Consider the following 20,661-nt stretch of genomic DNA (forward strand, 5'->3'; position numbering starts at 1 on the left):
CCTAAACCAGTCCCAAACCTTTTGGACCAGCTAAGTACAACAAAGCCACAGAAAAGCCAACTCGGTTCAAACTGAGTTTATTGAGGATTTGTGTCGATGTAGATTCTTACTGAGCGAAGCAGGAGAGGAACCGGACCGGTGGATCTGAAGTTAAACAGAAGTCTCCAAAACAACACTCAGGTCGTACTCACACTAGGCAATCGTACCGTTCCCAAGCACGTTTGCCCCTAAATCCGGATTATTTGGCTAGTGTGAGGCAAGTGTACCGTGCTTGAGTACGACCGTCCCTTTACAACAACCGTAGCAATGGCGCTGCCTCGGTTAGTCAATAACTGTTGACGGTTGTTTTGTTGTTCGTTCTCCATCTCGCTGCTGGAACCGGGTAATAACAACAGTCACTTAGTGATGACGTCATGCGTATGTTGTATATCAACGTGATGACGGATGCAACCGTGCCTGAGTACACTTGGGTTTGGGTAATGTGAGTGCGGGCCAGTGGGGGAAGGGAAGGGGGGTTAGGGTCAGCACGGTACGGATCAACTAGCCCTAGTGTGAGTGCGCCCTGAAGCCCAATTTCCACTGGGTCCGTCAGCGGCACGGTACAGCTGCGCCGCGGTCACCGGAGCTGATAGGTAACACTATAATCAATGAGAGTATTTCCACAGGGAGCGTGTCAGCAACGTCTCAGCAACGTCCCAGCAGCGGCTCTCCGCGCCGCAGCGCTATCAATCCGCAGCATTTCTATTTTTCACGGACACGTTTCTAACTCACGACAAGCTCAACAGAGCAGATTGCACCAGACAGGAAGTCAGACACAGAATCGGCATAATAAAACTTCCATCCCCTTTCAAAATAAAACACAATGCGCAGATCACAACCTCACATCCACATTACGTCATAACCGGTGGCCCCAGGTGAGCAGTCAATCGATCACAGGGTCTCGTTTCACGTCCGAGAAGCAAAGAAACCAGTTGTTTCTTGTTGTTGACTTTATACACCCAGTTCGTGGGATCTCGCGGTCTCACGATTATCTCGTGCTCTCGCGGGAATACTGCTGGCTCGCAAGGCACCGCTCCGCTGCTGTAACGCTCCCGGTGGGGGTTGACGCTGGGCAGAGGACGGAGCTAAACTGTGGCGCAGCTGTAAGGTGCCGCTGACGGACCCGGTGGAAATCCCGGGTGAGGCTCCGTTCACACTGCAGGCCTTAATGCTCAAATCTGATTTATTGTTACACGTTTAAATGCTTCCTGTCTGCGGACTGTGAACAGCTGACGCTCCTGAACCCTCATGCTCAGCTGATCATTAATGACGTCACACACAGATCAGTGTTTACAGAGCGAACATGGTGAAGTTACTGATCGTCTCATTTATGGTCTAATGCTAAAAACAGTGTGTTGAAGGTGATGTTAAAAAGGAGGAAGAGGAGGAAGAGGAGGGGATTGCACTTGTGAAAGAGATATATGACATGGACACACTCACTACATACTGGAGGACATGGACAGCTCATCTCTAATAAGTGACCTGTACTCTGTCATTGCTTATGGTGCACCTATATGAGAAAGCTTCTGCCCTGTTTAGATGGGAAGGAAAGTCTACGGACAAGTGGAACAACGGGACTGAAATGTCTCTAAACCCTGAACCTCTAGCTCTTAAACTGTACACATGTTGTCATTATGGTTCACATTCCCCCTCTACATCTGTGCTTGTTTGTTTGTTTCTGTCATGTATACTGTAAAATCAATAGAAAAAAGGAGGAAGAGGAGAAAGTCAATGAATAGTTTAATGATGTCTGGGTCTGTTTAATGTGTGTTGCTACAGAATGAAGTCAAACTGAACCTGACTGTTCTGATTGCGGTCGCATTTAAACAAATCTGATATCTGATTCAGTACATTTGAAAGCGGCCTGAATCAGGTTTGGAAATGTCAGATTCAATGAGGCTGCTCACATTAGAGCAAACAAATGGGATTCAGGTCACTTTTAACTGCAGTGTGAACGTTGCGTAATACTGAGGGAAGAGTGTTTAGGTTTATCTGAAGCTGTGAGTCAACAGACGATCTGAAGGATGAAGTGAAGAAGCCTCTTAAATACTGCAGCAGCTCGTTGAGGTGATTGAAGCCAGGTGCTGGAGACACACACACACACACACACACACACACACACACAGAGGAACACACACACACACTCACACAGAGAGAGACACACACACACACACACACACAGAGAGAGAGAGAGAGAGACACACACACACACACACACACACACACACAAACACACACACACACAGAGGAACACACACACACAGACACACACACACACACACACACACACACAGAGAGAGACACACACACACACACACACACACAGAGAGAGAGGAACACACACACACACACACACACACACACACACAGAGAGAGACACACACACACACACACACACAGAGGCTTCACAGTGTATTTTCAGATGACAGACGGGTAAAGTATCCCATGAGATGGAAGATCCTCTTTTTAAATCACAGTAAAGACAAACATGCACCGACCCTGCAGGAAGGGAAAGGTTCCTTCTCAGCCTAGAGGAGGCAATGCATGAGGAGAAGATATAAAACAACAGTTTGTGAAGGTTTGGACGGATATTTATGAAGCCTTATAAGAACTTGGTAAACTAGCCGAGAGGCAGGGAGAGGATACGTGAAGCAGGATTGGGAACCTCGTATGTTTGGAAGTAAATGTTAACGTGTTAGTGGGAAAGATGAAAGAGTGGATGTTATAAAACTGGTTGAAAGATAATGTTGTGGCGTGTAATTCATGTTAAGGGTTGTGGGAATGTATCTGTTTTGACTGTTCCTTCCTTCTGTCCTTCCTTCCTTCCATCTGTCCTTCCTCCCTCTCTCCTTCCTTCTTTCCTCCTACCTTCCTTCCTTCCTTCTTTCCTCCATCCTTCCTTTCTTCTTTCCTCTGTCCTTCCTTCCTCCCCTTATTCTTTCCTCTGTCCTTCTTTCCTTCTTTCCTCCCTTCCTCTTTTCCTTTCTCCCTCCTTTCCTTTGTTATTCCTTCCTTCCTTCCTTCCCTCCCTCCTTCCTTCTTTCCTCCCTCCCTCCTACCTTCATTCCTTCCTTCTTTCCTCCGTCCTTCCTTCCTCCCTTCATTCTTTCCTCCGTCCTTCCTTCCTCCCTTCATTCTTTCCTCTGTCCTTATTTCCTTCCTTTCCTCCTGTTATGTGTGGGGAGAATGAGTAGTAGGAATGTATGGAAAGTATGTGTGCACAATGAATTGTGGGTATGCTTTGTTTTGTTTTGTTTTGTTTTGATTGAATGTGAGAAATGTTCATGTGAACATGTGATCTCTGAAATCGATATAAAAGCAAATAAAATAATTATTTAAAAAAACAAAGGAGGGAGGAGGGGATGCTCCTCAGACTCTCCTCTGGACATTTATTCTGAAGAGTTAATGCATCATTCTGACATGTTTTTATGGATTAATCAGATAAATCAGGTTTGTTGGTTTGGATCCAAACATAAAGAATAATGTAGAAAATCAGCAGAAAGCTCGTTTATTTAACTCATTTCCTGTATCGTATGTCAGCCAAACAGCAGCATGTCATTCATTAGTCTAATTACACAAACAATATACTTCCTTTAATACAGTCAGAAACTTCCTCTGATTTCACTGAAGTTTAAAAGATATTTGAGGTTTTTATTATGAATGAATGAAGCTCAGAGAAAGATCACATCTGTAGTTTTCATCCTTCAGTCTGATCCTCTCACAGCTCACTCATCACTTCCTGTCTGTCATTTCTGGAACATCAGCTGGTCTCATCTAACCAATAACACAGTGACACACCTTCATCATCGGCCAATCAGGAGGCTCAGAAACTCATCTTCATCATCAGCCAATCAGGAGGCTCAGACTCATCTTCATCATCAGCCAATCAGGAGACTCAGACTCATCTTCATCATCGGCCAATCAGGAGGCTCAGACTCATTTTCATTCAAGAGCTAAATACAGATCAATTTATGTCATGTGGGCCGGATCAGTAAAGAGATGGAAGGAAGGAGGGAAGGAAGGAAGAAAGGAAGGAAGGGAGGAAGGAAGGAAGGAAGGAAGGAAGGAGGAACGACAAGAAGGAAGGAAGGAAGGAGGGAAGGAAGGAAGGAAGGAAGGAAGGAGGAAAAGGGAGGAATGAAGGAAGGAAGGAAAGAATGAAAGAGGGAAGCAAGGAAGGAATGAAGGAAGGAATGAAGGGAGGAAGGAAGGAAGGAAGGGAGGAAGGAAGGAAGGAAGGCAGGAAGGAAGGAAGTAAGGAAGGAAAGAAGGAAGTAAGGAAGGAAGGAAGGAAGGAGAGTGGGCCGGATTAGACCCCTTAGCGGTCCGGTTCTGGCCCACAAACCTCATGTTTGACATCTCTGGCCGATCATATTGCAGCTGTCCTGGTTTCTATTTCTCTGCTTTCTTGATGCTGTTTTACTCGACTCATCACCTCCAGCTTCATCACTTCATCATCATCATCAGCTGATCAGACTCAGCAGACGTCATCATCACCAGTGTCTCGGTGGTGTGTGTGTGTGTGTGTGTGTGCGTGTGTGTGTGTGTGTCTGTGCAGAGTCCAACATCATCTAACCATTAAGATCATCTGTATGATAAACAACTCTTCCTGCTTCATTCTCTGCTGTTGGAAACGTCATCAGACTGTAAACAAAACAAACAGGAAAGAGGATGTGAAGCGTTACAGTCATTAAACACAGCGTCCATAACATGAACTGATCACATGACCTGTAAACTATCATCAGTGCTGATATCTATAGACCAGGCGGGGAGTTCCGGTCCTCTGAAATGAGGCCAACCAGGAAGTAACTTAAAGCTGCATTCTATCAAAAGGCCACCAGGGGGCGACCGTTTTGGTGCCAAAAGGACTTCCGTCTCTATACAAGTCAATGGAGAATTCACCAACTTCTCACTTGATTTCTAACCTCAGTAAACGTTTTCAAAATGTGTTTATGGTCTCAATCGCTAGTTTAAAGCCTTCTTCAATGCAGTATGATGTTCATTTGGGACATTTTGGCCTCCCTGATTTTATATGTGACGATAAAGCAGGGTATGCATTAGGGCGTGGCTACGTGGTGATTGACAGGTTGATTGGTTCACAGGTTCAGGAGGGCGCCTCATGCTCCTCCTGATGCCCATATAAGTAGAATCCCTGTTTTTATTTTTCCCAGCATGCACCTGAAATGTTCAAGATGGCGCTGCTCAGATCGGAAACTATTGGCCATAATAAATATTACATTAGTAAATATGCATCGATTGGCATTTTATTGATCGCAGCGTAAATGAATATAAATCACAGAATCAGGTGCAGCTGCTGATCAAACTTCTACTAAAATAATAATAAACAATCTGTCAGTTTATATTTCATATCATCACGAGGCGTTCACTGACTCACTGCTCAGTCCGCTTTTAGAAACACCAGTTTATGAGTCATTGTGTCCCCAGATGTTAAAGTGAGATGTAAGGAGAAGAAGAGGAAGGAGAAGGAGGGGGAGGAGGAGGAGAAGAAGAAGGAGGAGGAAGGGGAGGAGGAGGAGGAGGAGGAGAAGAAGGAGAAGGAGAAGAAGAAAAAGAAGAAGATGAAGAAGGAGGAGGAGCAGGAGGAGAAGGAGGAGGAGAAGAAGAGGAAGAAGGAGAAGAAGAAGAAGGAGAAGGAGAAGAAGAAGAAGAAGAAGAAGAAGAAGAAGAAGAAGAAGAAGAAGGAGGAGGAGGAGGAGAAGGAGGAGGAGAAGAAGAAGAAGAAGAAGAAGGAGAAGGAGAAGGAGAAGAAGAAAAAGAAGAAGATGAAGAAGAAAAAGAAGAAGAAGAATAAGAAGAAGAAGAAGAAGAAGGAGGAGGAGCAGGAGGAGAAGGAGGAGGAGAAGAAGAAGAAGAAGAAGAAGAAGAAGAAGAAGAAGAAGAAGAAGAAGAAGAAGAAGAAGAAGAAGAAGAAGAAGGAGGAGGAAGGGGAGGAGTAGGAGGAGGAGGAGAAGAAGAAGAAGAAGTAGAAGAACAAGAAGAAGAAGAAGAAAGAAGAGGAGAAGAAGAAGAAGAAGAAGAAGAAGAAGAAGAAGAAGAAGAAGAAGAAGAAGAAGAAGAAGAAGAAGAAGAAGAGAGAGCTTTATGAATGAATGGAGACTGTGCAGAGCTGCAGCAAACATCTCTCTGCAGCTGTGGCTTCAGGCTGAGTTTAAGGTCGGAGGCTCAGGAATGTTTAACGTCCTCACAAGTATAGCAGTGTGTGTGTGTGAGTGTGTGTGTGTGTGTGTGTGTGTGTGTGTGTGTGTGAGTGTGTGTGCTGGCAGGGAGCTGAAGGTTTCGTGTCTCTCATGTTTTAAGCTGAAAGTTGTTCGGTGGCTTCGCTCTTTAAGATGCAGGAGAGAAAAAAAGAGCAACAAATGAAGAACATGTTTTCCAGATGTTTCTGTGTGAAGCGCTCTGCCAGATTCTCGGAGGAGGTGGATTTTAAACAAACGTATCTTGGCGATGGAGGACGAGGCCATCGCTCATTTTTATGTTTGAAGTTTCAAATGTTTTCATGTCTCCCCATCTGGAGAGGAAGAGAGAGCAAAGCATCGTGGGAAGAGAGAGAGAGCTCACCGCAAAACACGACTGCCCCGCTCTGCATTAATACACACACACACACATACACATACATACATATACACACACTGACATACACACACACACACACACACACACACACACACAGCCAAAACAAGCACATCAACACTTATTAAGACAGAAATGTAAGGTCACAAACACACAAAATACAAATTTAATCAGAAAAATCTGCAAGAAACTGTCAATAAAAACAGAATGACACACACACACACACACACACACACACACACACACACACACACACACAGACACACACACACACACACACACACACGTATACACACAGTACCAGTCAAAAGTTTGGACACACTTTCTCATTGATGTGAATGGGAAAGTGTGTCCAAACTTTTGACTGGTACTGTACACATACACACACACGTACACCCACCTACTGTATACATATACACACATGCACACACACACACACACACACACACACACACACACACACACACACACACACACACACACACACACACTGATATGAGATTATGGACGTTTATTAATAAAAAGCACTAAATTGATTTATTTCAGATTATTTGAAGCAGTAAAGTCACTAAAGAAGAAGAAGCAGAAGAAGAGCAGCTGTCACCTGATTGGACGTTTCTTCCTGTGATGCTTGTTTGTGATTGGCTGTCGGTCATTTATCATCAAAGATCAGCTCGACCCTCGACGGACGTCCAACAGAAACTCTGTGATCATGAAGCAGTTTGTGTTATCATATGATCTTATTATGTGTCACATGATCAGACTGCAGGTTGGAAATGAATGAAAGTTATTATTCCAGATATAAGATATTATTACAGATTCTGTCCATTTAATACAAGTTTATTGGCTTTAAGACAATAACCAAGAAGATTGAAGCCAAATAATAATAAAAAAAAACAGAAATGTTTGATTAATTAAACTTTAATTAAAGGTTCAGTGTGTTTCTGACAGTCTGGATTCTTCTATGAGGACGAAACCAGTGAAGAATAAATCAGTGTAGAGTTTCTGTTGAAAACGATGCTATGACCGGCTGAGAGTGAAGCTAAACAGGAAGCTGAGAGTGAAGCTAAACAGGAAGCTGAGAGTGAAGCTAAACAGGAAGCTAAACAATGAGCTGAGAGGAGCCGTAGTGATACTGATGATTCTCTGTAGGTTCAAACACAGTAAAACCTGCAGGATTCAGCAGTGAAGGACAGAAATGATCTATTATTCTTCACCATACTTCTTATTAGTGCCACGGGTGCTAAGCCCCGAGGCACAGCGATCGGGAAAGAGGTGCTATTATTTGTCACAAAATGTCACCTTTTTTCGGAGTCACCTAGCTCTCTCATACCTGTACGTAGAAATGTGATTATAACTTTAAAACGGAGGAAAACTTGTGCTCTCTCCAAAACACCAAACTGTTTTTACATAACATGTAAACTTTTCAAACTATGAGCAGTCAAACGAGGAGTGGAAATCACTTTTTCTTCAAAGTTAGAGTGGAAGCGTCAGTTAGCTTGAGTGTGAGAAGCAGTAAAAAATAACCTTAATTTTTATTTTTAACTCGAGCTCACGGCCAAACCGTGAAAAGGAGACAAATAATTTTTTGTCAAAATGTAGACATAGGTGTTGGGATTCATAAAATGTGACGTTGACAGGCGGGGTCTGCACAAAATTTAAACGGGGGGCCCGAGACCGGCGGCAATACCTGTCTTGCTCCCCATTGACCCTAATGTAATCATCTTTTTTTCAGAAGAATCTCACTCTGTCTTCCGTCTGAGTTTACGCGCTCATTTTAAAGAATATCTGAATAAAATAAACACTGTCAGAATCTGCCGGCTTCTGTGTCTCTCACAGTGTTTTTAGTTTTTAGACAGGAGTTACGGTTTTCTCACAGTTTGCAATTGTTCGGGACCTTGTCAGAAGCCAAATTCTGGGGCATTTTGAGAATTTTTTCCAAGCAGATTCTCAAATCGCCGTAGCAACCGTAGAACCTCTGCTGTCCTTGGCAACCTGTTGCTGGCCAGAAACTGAGCTACTTTTTTGTGATTGGCTAATTCCTGTCTGTCTGTTTTGCCAGTTAACCAAGCTAGCTCAGCTGCGCTAGTGGCCAAAAGAGGTGGTGACTTTGATTGACAGGTGACACTCGGTAGGGGGCAGGGCTTCAGCGAACTCGGCGGGAACGCCCACAGAGTTTGGGAGCAGAGAACAGATTTTTACACAACTTCGAGGCCTAATTCCATATTTAGTGATTTTTTTAATCATTCACATTTATCAGGGTGGTTAACAACACACTTTTCTGTGGTATGTCAAACTGAACACATATTTATTCTTACTTTACAGGAACTTTAATTAGTTTAAATAAATATTATTTATGCTTAAATATGATGAACATTTACTTAATATTTTCAGGGATGTTAAGTTGAGAATAAAGTACATTACACTTGATACTGACTAGTAAGATGTACTTAATACTAGAAACCAGAATATGATCAGGGTGACTTTTGAACACTGGAAATAAATCGTGTACTCGTTCCGGCAGCAGCCCCGTGGCACTCAAACTTACCCTGGAATTTTCTAGTTGTTATTATTATTATGGATGGAGGAAAGTTCACTGTCTTCTGTCTCTGCAGGAATCTGCAGCGCTGCTGGTGAGAACTGTGGTGTTGATGGTCCCAGTGATGGTCAGAGGTCCCAGTGATGGTCCCAGTTATGGTCCCAGTGAAGGTCAGAGGTCCCAGTGATGGTCAGAGGTCCCAGTGATGGTCCCAGTTATGTTCCCAGTAATGGTCAGAGGTCCCAGTGATGGTCAGAGGTCCCAGTGATGGTCAGAGGTCCCAGTAATGTTCAGAGGTCCCAGTGATGGTCAGAGGTCCCAGTAATGGTCAGAGCTGCCAGTAGTTCCTCATGAGATTCTGATTGGTCTGAAACACTGTTGAATCAGCCGTAGGAGCAAAATCTGAAGCTTTAAAAGATGAATTAATAAATCCAACAATCAGCAGAACAGAGGGAGGAAGGATTCAGGTTTAATCAGCTGATTTATAAACACAGATGAGTTTTAAACGTCATGTTGGTGAACTTTGAGGAAACGTACCCGACGTCGCAGCAGAGGAGAGAAACCAGAGTATTCAGTTATATTCAGCTGTGACATCAGAGAGCAACGAAGCCTCGGAGCTCAGTCAGTAGTTCTGCTGTTAATAATAAACTTCTGTTAAAGGAATGAGCGTGAAATCACTGAAATATGTCCACACCTACATACACACACACACACACCTACACACACACACACACACACACACACACACACACACACACACACACACACACACTGAGTAATGTTCCTGATAAAATGCTCTTCTGGCTTTTTGCAGAACATTAATATCAGTTTACATTCAGAGTTTTTTGGAGTCTGAACATGATGTTTGGAGCCGTTCTCTCTCTCTCTCTCTCTCTGTCTCTCTCTGCCTCTCTGTCTCTCTCTCTGTCTCTCTCTCTATCTCTCTCTGTCTCTCTCTCTCTCTCTCTGTCTCTCTCTCTCTCTGTCTCTCTCTCTCTGTCTCTCTCTCTGTCTCTCTCTGTCTCTCTCTCTGTCTCTCTCTCTCTGTCTCTCTCTCTCTCTCTCTCTGTCCCTCTCTCTCTGTCTCTGTGTCTCTGTCTCTCTCTCTGTCTCTCTCTCTCTGTCTCTCTCTCTCTCTGTGTCTCTGTCTCTCTCTCTCTCTCTCTCTCTCTCTCTCTCTCTGTCTCTCTCTCTCTCTCTCTCTCTCTCTCTCTCTCTGTCTCTCTCTCTCTGTCTCTGTGTCTCTCTCTCTCTCTCTGTCTCTCTCTCTCTCTCTCTGTCTCTCTCTGTCTGTCTCTCTGTCTCTCTCTCTCTCTCCCCCCCCTCTCTCTCTCTCTCTGTCTGTCTCTCTCTCTCTCTCTCTGTCTCTCTCTGTCTGTCTCTCTGTCTCTCTCTCTCTCTCCCCCCCCTCTCTCTCTCTCTCCGGGCCAGAAACAGCCTCGCACGCCCCCGCTCTGACCTCCTCTCCCACAGGTACCAGAAGAAGGAGAGGTGCCAGCACCCGAGAGCCGCCGTCAGGAACCAATCAGAGCGGCCCGCTGAGCCGAGATCAGTCCTGACAGGCTCACCTGAGAAGAGGACAACTCCGCCCATCAATAGGTTCATGTCACTGATGATCACATGACTCCGCTCACCGATAGGTTCGTGTCACTGATGATCACATGACTCCACTCACCGATAGGTTCGTGTCACTGATGATCACATGACTCCGCTCACCGATAGGTTCGTGTCACTGATGATCACATGACTCCGCTCACCGATAGGTTCGTGTCACTGATGATCACATGACTCCGGTCCAGTTTCCACCTGCTGTTAATTAAATAATGAAGCGTCCTGAGTTTTGACTTGCAGGCACACAAAGAAGAATCTGAACCCTTTAACCTTCGTGTCGTCCTCCTCAAATTGACCCGGTCTGTCTTGACTGTTCCTTCTTTCCTTCCTTCCTTCCTTCCTTCCTTCCTTCCTTCCTTCCTTCCTTCCTTCCTTCCTTTCCTTCCTCCCTTCCTCCCTCGATCTGTCCTTCCTTCCTCCCTCCCTCCCTCCTTCTTTCCTTCCCTCCTTCCTTCCCTCATTCCTTCCTCCCTCCCTCCTTTCCTTCCTCCCTTCCTTCTTTCCTTCCTTCTTCCCTCCCTCCTTTCCTTCCTCCTTCCTTCCTTCCTCCCTCCCTCCTTTCCTTCTTCCTTCCTTCCTTCCTTCCTTCCTTCCTTCCTTCCTTCCTTCCTTCCTTCCCTCCCTCCTTTCCTTCCTTCTTCCCTCCCTCCTATCCTTTCCTTCCTTCCTCCCTTCCTTCCTTTCCTCGAGGACAACAGGAGGGGAACATTAAGCTGCATCTTCACAGCGTTGGTACTGAGGTCACTGTAACTCGTCAATATCCATTAAACTCAACAACTTTCCTTCCCTCCTTCCTTCCTCCCTCCCTCCTATCCTTTCCTTCCTTCCTTCCTCTTTCCTTCCTTCGCTCCTTCCTCCCTCCTTCCTTCTTTCCTTCCTTCCTTCTTTCTTTCCTTCCTTCGCTCCTTCCTCCCTCCTTCCTTCTTTCCTTCCTCCCTTCCCTCCTTCCTTCCTTCACAGCGTTGGTACTGAGGTCACTGTAACTTGTCAATATCCATTAAACTCAACAGCGGTGAAGTTTTCCAGCTTTTTTTTCCAGACTTCCACACCGTCCGCTCCTCTCGGTGCTGCTGTTGTTATAAACATGTCTGGACCAATCACATCAGGCCTCTGAGAGGTTTGACCTGCTGGTGTTTCGGGATGATTGTGGTTTAAAAAAAAACATTAAACTGATGTTGAGTAAAATAACAGATCTGTGCTGTTAAACCTTCCGACTGCACGGCGCTGTAACGTCTTTACTTTCACCACTAGAGGGCGCCGTCACTGAGAGGTCCTCAGGTTGTTCTGGGTTTAACCTTCCTGTCGTCCTCCCGGGTCAAAATGACCCCGTATGTTTTGACTGTTCCTTCTTTCCTCCCTCCATCCCCCTTTCTTCCTTCTGTCCTTCCTCCCTTCCTTCTTTCCTCTGTCCTTCTTTCCTTCCTTCCTCTTTTCCTTTCTCCCTACCTCCCTCCTTCCTTTCCTCCCTCCCTCCCTTCTACCTTCCTTCCTTCTTTCCTCCCTCCCTCCCTCCTATCTTCCTTCCTTCCTTTCCTTCACAAAGTTCCTAAAGATCGCAGTCTGAGTACACACGTTGAACTTTAACCCTCCCTCCTTCTCTCTTTCTTTCCTTCCTCTCTCTTTCCTCCCTTCCTTCTTTCCTTCCTCCCTCTTTCCTACCTTCCTTCCTTCTTTCCTCTGTCCTTCCTTTCCTTCCTCCCTTCCTTCGGTCCTTCCCTCCTACCTTCCTCCCTCCTTTCCTTCCTTCTTCCTCCTTTCCTTTCTTCATTCCTTCCTTCCTTCCTTCTTTCCTCCGTCCTACTATCTTCCTTCCTTCTTTCCTCCGTCCTTCCTTCCTTTCCTTCCTCCCTTCCTTCGGTCCTTCCCTCCTACCTTCCTCCGTCCTTTCCTCCCTTCCTTCCTTCCTCCCTTCCTTCCTTCCTTGACTCGAGGACAACAGGAGGGTTAAATGTACTAAAACATGTTTAACATACTTTACTAGTTTATAATGTTAGTTTATTTACCTTGGTGTGTTTTCAGTTGTTCTGCCCCCTGGTGGCCAAAACAAGCATTACAACTATCAGAACTTTACGTTATTTTAAGTTCAAGTTAAGATCACAAAGTTCCTAAAGATCGCAGAAAGTCTTTAACACGTTGAACTTTAACACGTTGAACTTTAACATATTTAACTTTAAATGTTGAACTTTAGCAACACAGCGGCTCATTTTACACAAAAGACACAATCACAACATTTCATGTGTCAGTCAGACTCGCTGAGAAAACATTAATAAAATACAATAATCGTTATGTTGATCTTGATCAAATGTCAAAAGATTCAGTTACGGGTCATTTTTCTACTTATTAAAAGTTCTGGTGGAGCTTTTCCAGGCGAGAAGGTCAAGAAGGACGAGGTATAAAAAAAAATACACACTTAATAAAAATACACATTTATATAAAAATACACATTAATATAAAAATACACATTTAATAAAAATACACATTTATATAAAAATACACATTATTATAAAAATACACATTTAATAAAAATACACATTCTAATAGTAGATGTGTCACAGTTTGATCCATAATTGAACATGTGGACAGTATTGATCTCAGTATTGATCTCAGTATTGATCTCAGTATTGATCTCAGTATTGATCTCAGTATTGATCTCAGTATTGATCTCAGTATTGATCTCAGTATTGATCTCAGTATTGATCGCTGCAGGAGCAAATCAGAAACCAACAGTAAATAAACAGGAAGTGTGATTTTACAGCTTCAGACAGCAGCCAGGCTTCAGCTCTCTGACAGCAGAGACTCTCAGAAATAGAAGCTGATGTTCCAGTTTTCAGGCCGGTGATGACGACACCGAGCCGGGTTATTTTTAGCAGCGCTGGTTGTTCTGGGAACAATGGGAGGAGCAGGTGGGAGGAGGAGCAGGTGGGAGGAGGAGCAGCTGGGAGGACAGGTTGAGCGTGTCAGGCAGAGACGTTTGACTCATCGCCAGCAGAAACCTTAACATGCTGTGTGTGTGCTGACCTTTGAACGTCAAACACGCCAAAAAAAACTCTTTTAGTGGCTCAGGCGATGATGATGATGATGAAGATGATGTCATCCTGTCAATCATTCACCCGCATCACGTCTGTCTGCCTCTGTGTTTGGTTTCAAGGCCGGTCGGTCAGCTCGCTCTGTTTGATCAAAGCTTATCAAGAAAGGTAATCAAAAGGTCTAATCAGCACACACACACACACACACACACACACACACACACACACACACACTCACACACACACACACACTCACACTCACACACACACTGCTCAGATCTGAACCAAGACGCTGTGAGGTCTAATATCTCAGAGGTATCACACAACCCGAACCATCAGCAGATTCATTCATAGGACAAATCTCACTCCTGTAAAAATGCATCACATGAAAATCATCAATAATCCTCTTGTGTACTTTCTGCCCTCTGAAGACTCAGCTCACATATCTTCACACGATATGGATTTGCCTTCCTGTCTGTTAGATCTGGAACGATATTGCATCCAATCTATGGCTGCGTTCAGACTTTAAGCCAAAATCCGATTTCTAGCCAATCTAGATGGAACCAGATGCTCTTATGAAGTCTGAACAGTCATAAATCACATGAAACCACCTTTGGAGATAGTTTCACATCTCATTTGGACAGATGTGTCTGAGTCTGAACAGCTCCAAACACTCACATCGGTTCTGACTGTCCGTGACGTCTCTAGGCTACGTCACTCTATGCGACACCAGACCCGCTTATTCCAGTTGTTGTTGCTAGCTGATATCAATGGTTATTATTCCAGTTGTTGTTGCTAGCTGATAGCAATGGAGGACGTAAACATCAGTCCTTGGACAGAGGACAAACCAGATCCTTAATCTTTGGGGAGATGGCTCCGTTCAAGCAAAGCTCGAGGGTTTGTTGTTGCTGTCGCAATTATATGACATCACACAATACACGCTAGATGACGCCTCTGCTCCGACGACGTTGCCACAGCAACCTGTCAGATTGGTCATTAATGTGGCCCAGTCTGAACAGAGGCAAATCCCTTTTGGACACTTGCTAAAAACAGTGTGGACAGTCAGGCCTAAACATCTGATTTGAGAAGGAATCAGATTTGAATCAGATTTGCTGCAGTCTGAACGCAGCTAACCGTCTTGTTTCATGATGCGATACCATTAAGGTTTATATTAGGGATGTCCGATATTATCGGACGATATTCACTTAAAAATGTAATATCAGGAAATACCGATGTTTGTTCTGTAGGCTTCATCATTTCTGAGCCTGCATGAACACAGCATGGGACGTTTACCGGCGCTTGATGACGTAAAACAACAACACGCTAGACTCGTGGGTCGCTAACCGTAGCTAACCGTAGCTAACCGTGGCTAACAAGTTCATAGCGTCCACCGCCATGAACACGAACACACAAACAGAAGGTTTACCTCCTCGTTGTCATTTTCTCTGTTATGCTTTCGGCGAGTCGCCTCTGTGACGTCACCATCAGAGTCCGGTGGGTCCTATCTGGGTCCTATTTGGGTCTTATCTAGTCCTATCTGGGTCCTACTCTGCAGAGTCCGGTTGGTCCTATCTGGTCCTTTCTGGGTCTTATCTGGTCCTATCTGGGTCCTATCTGGTCCTATCTGGGTCCTATCTGGGTCCTACTCTGCAGAGTCCGGTTGGTCCTATCTGGGTCCTATCCGGGTCCTACTCTGCTGGAGACACAACAGCTGCCATATTGGCACTTTTTTCCATACCTTAAGTTGAAGTTGTTCTCTTATTTTGCACAGACAGTGATTACATGTGGAAAGCCATGTTGCATTTGTGTTTGCATCCAGTGGAGCATCACAATAAAATGAGACATAATGTGTTAATTCAACAATAGGAGATATGTTATGTTGTTACAGTTTTTGTGTAAAAAGTCTGTAAATATCGGTATCGGAAATTAAGAGTTGGGGAATATCGGATATCGGCAGAAAAGTCAATATTGAGCATCCCTAGTCGATACCTTTAAAAACGATATCTTTAAGGAGGATGTTTCATTGCAGTAACAGGTGAGCACAGCGCTGCCTTCTGAGCAGACTTCGGCCTCCTACAGACTCTGAGACTCTAACCCTAACCCTCTGAGAGGTTTCAGAAACAGTGAATCTGATTCTCAGCTTTGTAGTCACTGAGAGGATTTTATAACTCTGGGAAGTTAGAACAGTTTTATCTTCTATCATGATGATGTTGAGCTGAACAGATGAATACAGAGTTCATGTTACACACTCATCCAGCAGGAATGTGCCCCCCCCCCCCCATCAACCCCCGCACTGCTGGTTTCGGTCTCGACTAAAAATAGTTCCTCCCTTTCTGTTTCTCTGTTTGAATCATAAATCAACTCTGAACGCAGGACAGGTGTGTTTGTGTTTGTTGTGACATCATCAGTCCTCTCAGGTGCGTTCAGGTGTTAAACTTAGAGGAAGAAGAAGAGGAAGAGGAGGAAGAAGAGGAGGAAGAGGAAGAGGAAGAAGACTTTAAACAGCTGACTAATAATTTAACATCATGTCACATCAGCAGGTCGCCTCTGATTGGCTGCTGCTGCTCTGTGTTTACCCTCCGTCTGTTTGCTCCGGACCGGCCGTCACCGTGACGACCTCACCTGACGGCCGTTACCATGACAACCACCTGCAGCATCACCGCTCCTCCTCTCCATCTGCTTCCTGTCTGAGGTTCAGCATGATGCGTTCAAAGACTCCAGAAATAATTAAAAACACACATTATCATTTTATTCTCTTTTATTTAGAAAATTAATAAAAATAAACAGAAAACTTTTCATGTTCAGTTTTAATCTGTAAATATTCAAACATATAAACTTTAATTTAAAGTCAGTCTGATTGATCTGCTGCTGATTTCTGATTCATGAAGATTTTAACTTTAAGATTTAACATCTGATCAGCTGATTATAAATCAGACCGTTAAATATTAAACCTGCTTCACAAACTCACTGATTTGAACTCTTTATGATCAATAATATTTAATATTTAGATCTGAACTCAAACGTCTGTTTTAGCTCTTTGTTTTGGTTTCAACAACAAAATAAAAATCAGAGCTGTTAGAAAAACTTTCAGAATAAAACAGAAAGTGAAGAAAAGAGTTTATATATTAACCCTTTACAGCCTGTTTCCTGCTTTAATCTCACGTCATTCACTTTAATGTTAAACTGTTTCATCTCCAGTTTTATAATAATAATAAAGTTTCTGTGAGTTAATAAAGATGAAACCGGCTTTAAAGGGTTAAATAAATATATCTGATAAGTGAAGAGAAACAAGGAGAAGAACTTTTATAACTGAATTTTAATTTAAATGCACGTTAGCTCAGATTCCTCTGATATAAAAAAGCTGAGTGACAGAAATGCTGCCCAGCAACATTCAGACGAAGCAACAAACATCACGACAATCACACGTCTTCAGACTCGCAGTGAACTCATGCAAACATGCTGCTGTTTGATACAAGTAAAAAACCAACCATAGAAAAGTGAAAAACACGAAGGCTGCAGCCGCAACGTTCCCTCAACGTTCCCTCAACGTTCCCACAACGTTCCCTCAACGTTCCCTCAACGTTCCCTCAACGTTCCCACAACGTTCCCTCAACGTTCCCACAGCGTTCAGACAGGAGAACCTCAAACATCAGCTGATCATAACGTCGTCCGACACATTTCGGATCAATTTAAAACATTTTAACGATGATTAAATTTAATATTAAACATCAGATTTAGATTTTATTTCCACAAGAATCTTTAAATTAAAACAATAAATAATAATCAAGACTAAAAACGTCTCAGTTTGTGACTGAATATAAAAACACATAAATATAAAATAAACCAGTCGGGACTCGTTTTCTAAACTCTGTAAATTAACATCTATGACGTCATAAACGTCTCAAACTCATAAATCAATACTTTGAGCTTCTGATGAATCTTTTGATCTTTTTGTCTCATTTTATTTTATAAGATATAAAACTTCATTTCTTTTCTTTTAGTTCAAATCACTTCAGAAACTTTCACATTAAAGGTTCAGTCTGATTAGAAACATATTCATCAATAATTCTTCAACTTTGCTTCGACTTTCTGAACATTCAAACTTTTTACTGACAAACTGAACATTTGTGTTTTACTGCATAATCGACTTTAAATAAACTTTTAATTTAAACTCTGAGACGTTAACAATGAGTTTAAATCCCCTCAAAGCCTGGAGCTGATTTTACTCTGTTTGGGATGTAAGAGGGAACGTTAAGGAAACGTTGAGGGAACGTTGCAGCTCTCCCGGAAGAACAAACAGCTGATCAAAATGTTTATCAGTCAGCTGACCAGGTTCCTCGTCTCTGATTGGCTCCCAGAAGTAGAAACAAACATTAAATGTAGTGAATGTACAACGACAGGAAGTAAACATCCTGAACAGGAAATTTAAAGATTTACACGGCGATTGTTTTAGTTTGACAGCGTCCACGTCAGCTGACTGAAACAGGAAGTGACGCTGCAGCTTAGAGTCTCATCATCGCAGCCGATCACGTCTCAAATCAATCAATCAATCAATCAATCAGTCAATAACGTGAGCCGTCCGTGCTGTTGGCTCGTCTCATGATCAGAGTTCAGTTTCATCAGCTGCTTCGCTTTAAATCAACTTAAATCAAAATAAACGATAAATGATTTAAACATGAGGGAGGGGGGGGGCTGTCTGATGAGGGGGGGGGGGGGGTGATGGTGGAGGGGGGGCTGATGTGGGGGGTCAGAGGTCAGGAGGGTTAAAAGTGACAGATTTGAAGCAGTGAAGAAGAACCAGTTTCCTGCAGCAGTGAACGCTCCCCAGGCCCCGCCCCCGCTCACTGCCCATTGGCCGAGCCGTTGTTGGGGGCGGGGCTGGCTCCGTCGGCGGGCGGCTGCACGTTGTCGGCCAGGTTGTGAGCGTGCTCCAGGAACAGGTCTTTGAGCACGCTCAGTTCTTTGCTGAGCAGCTTGATTTTAGCCTCCAGCCTCTCGTTCTCCTCCTTCAGCTCGTTGACTCTCTGCTGCGTGTCCATCGCTTTCTGCTTCGACCGCATGCGGCTCTTCTTCACCGCCAGGTTGTTGCGCTCGCGGCGCTGGCGGTACTCGTCGCTGTCTTTGTCTGCGTGCGGCTTCTTCATCTTGCCGGGGGAGACGGCCTTGCCGCCGGGGGGGTCTTCGGAGACGAGCTGGGGGACCTGCTGGGGCCCGGTGGGCAGAGAGGAGGGGGGGGTGGCGTGGGCTTGGCTCTGGATGACGCTGACGCCGGTTTGATCTGGTGGGGAGAGTTTAAGCTGCCGGCTCATTGGGCTTCTGCCTGATGATGTAATCTGTTCCCCTCACTACGAGATGGAGATGCTACCAACCTGGGGACAGGAAGGGGGAGGGGGGGGGGGGTCAATACACTGATCATCAATACACTGATCAATACACTGATCATCTATACACTGATCATCATCATCATCTAGTCATCAATTCGCTGATCATCTATCAGCTGTTCATCAATACACTGTATATACCTTCAAAATAAAATCTTAACTAAAATGATATATTATATACCTTCAAAATAAAAGTTTAACAATAATCAAACTAATTCAGATCAATTCTTCTAAACAAACAGCAACAATAAATAAATTAAAGTTTAATTATTTCAGATAACTTCTGTATTGATTTGTTGCTTTATAAACAAAAACTGATTAACTGTAACACTGAGCCGTTTCCATGGTAACGGGAGGCTTCCATTCCATCATTACGTCATAGTGGCATTGCATCATACACCCCCCTCGATCTCTCTGACACGTCTCACGCGCTAATTGGTCGGATTATTCTCCTGTGTGACCAATTAGCAGCTCGGCCTCTGATTGGCTGCGCCGTTGCTATGCAGCCAGTTCAGTGAGAGGTGCACAGGGTTCAGCGGTCCGGGTAGGAACAGCAGCTCCGGGTAGGAACCATCGGCTCAGGCTGTTGCCCTGCTGTTGCATCATCACCGGCCGTCTTTGTGACAGAGGGGAAACTCCGGAGTCACGGCGGTAATCTCCGGTTCTAACCCTCTCCCTCACCCTGCGCCCCTCTGACACTCTGACAGCTGCTTAAAGTCACATTTTAACACAAACACAGAAACGTTCACACTTTTCCTAGTGACAGCCAGCAGCTAGCCGCAGTTAGCCTCTCATGCTAACGCGCTTTAAACACGCTTCTTCTCCCCCAAACAGAGACAGTGAAACACGGCTTACCTTCACGGGCCGGTGGGGGGGCTCAACCATCCGACAAACTGTGGGAAGTTAGGGCAGAAAGTAGTAGTTTGGTCCCGTCTGTGTCAGCTCAGAGTGTGTTTTTGTTTGGAACATGGAGACGAGACGATTGCGAAATCGCTTTTACCATGTACGGCAATGATCCGGGATCAGCCAATCAGAGGCGAGGGGACGTGAGCGGAGAGACGAGGCAACCAATCAGCGCTGTGTGTGAGGCAGAGTGATGCAATACACAGGATGATTGACAGGTGGATCAACCAATAGGGAGGCGGTGTTTTCTGTCGGTTTGTTTATGTAATATGAGGTTGGTCAGATGAGTTCAAACATGCATGACTTCATCTCTGAAAGATTTAATTACCTTGAAACTACTAATAATACATAATAATAATACATATTATTACTGTATTATAATACATAATATAACTGCATCATACTGTACTATAATTAGCCTGTAATATACATATAATACACCTTCAAAATACCGTAAAATACATGAAGAAACCAGCTTCTAAACGTGCACAGGTGAACTGTCATTACAGGAAAACATTCACTTATATATCCAGTAAAACATGAGAGAGATTAATAATATATATTGAATAGT

The 20,661-nt window shown here is 44.1% G+C and overlaps 1 protein-coding gene across 1 annotated transcript; it reads right to left on the minus strand.

Moving 5' to 3' along the window:
* Nucleotides 1-16,558: 16,558 nt before the first annotated feature.
* Nucleotides 16,559-20,209, minus strand: cebpg (CCAAT enhancer binding protein gamma). Its single transcript, XM_062425144.1, has 2 exons — nucleotides 20,043-20,209; nucleotides 16,559-19,175 (listed from the first exon to the last, which is right to left on the minus strand). The coding sequence occupies exon 2, from the start codon at nucleotides 19,113-19,115 to the stop codon at nucleotides 18,648-18,650; it is 468 nt and encodes a 155-aa protein (XP_062281128.1). The 5' UTR covers nucleotides 19,116-19,175; nucleotides 20,043-20,209; the 3' UTR covers nucleotides 16,559-18,647.
* Between the last annotated feature and the right edge of the window lie 452 nt (nucleotides 20,210-20,661).

The sequence above is a fragment of the Scomber scombrus genome, chromosome 1 (assembly GCF_963691925.1).
Source record: "Scomber scombrus chromosome 1, fScoSco1.1, whole genome shotgun sequence".
Taxonomy (NCBI): domain Eukaryota; kingdom Metazoa; phylum Chordata; class Actinopteri; order Scombriformes; family Scombridae; genus Scomber; species Scomber scombrus.

Bases quoted from the DNA above. Each gene is read 5' to 3' on its own strand.
- cebpg (XM_062425144.1), bottom strand. From the start codon at position 19,115: ATGAGCCGGCAGCTTAAACTCTCCCCACCAGATCAAACCGGCGTCAGC.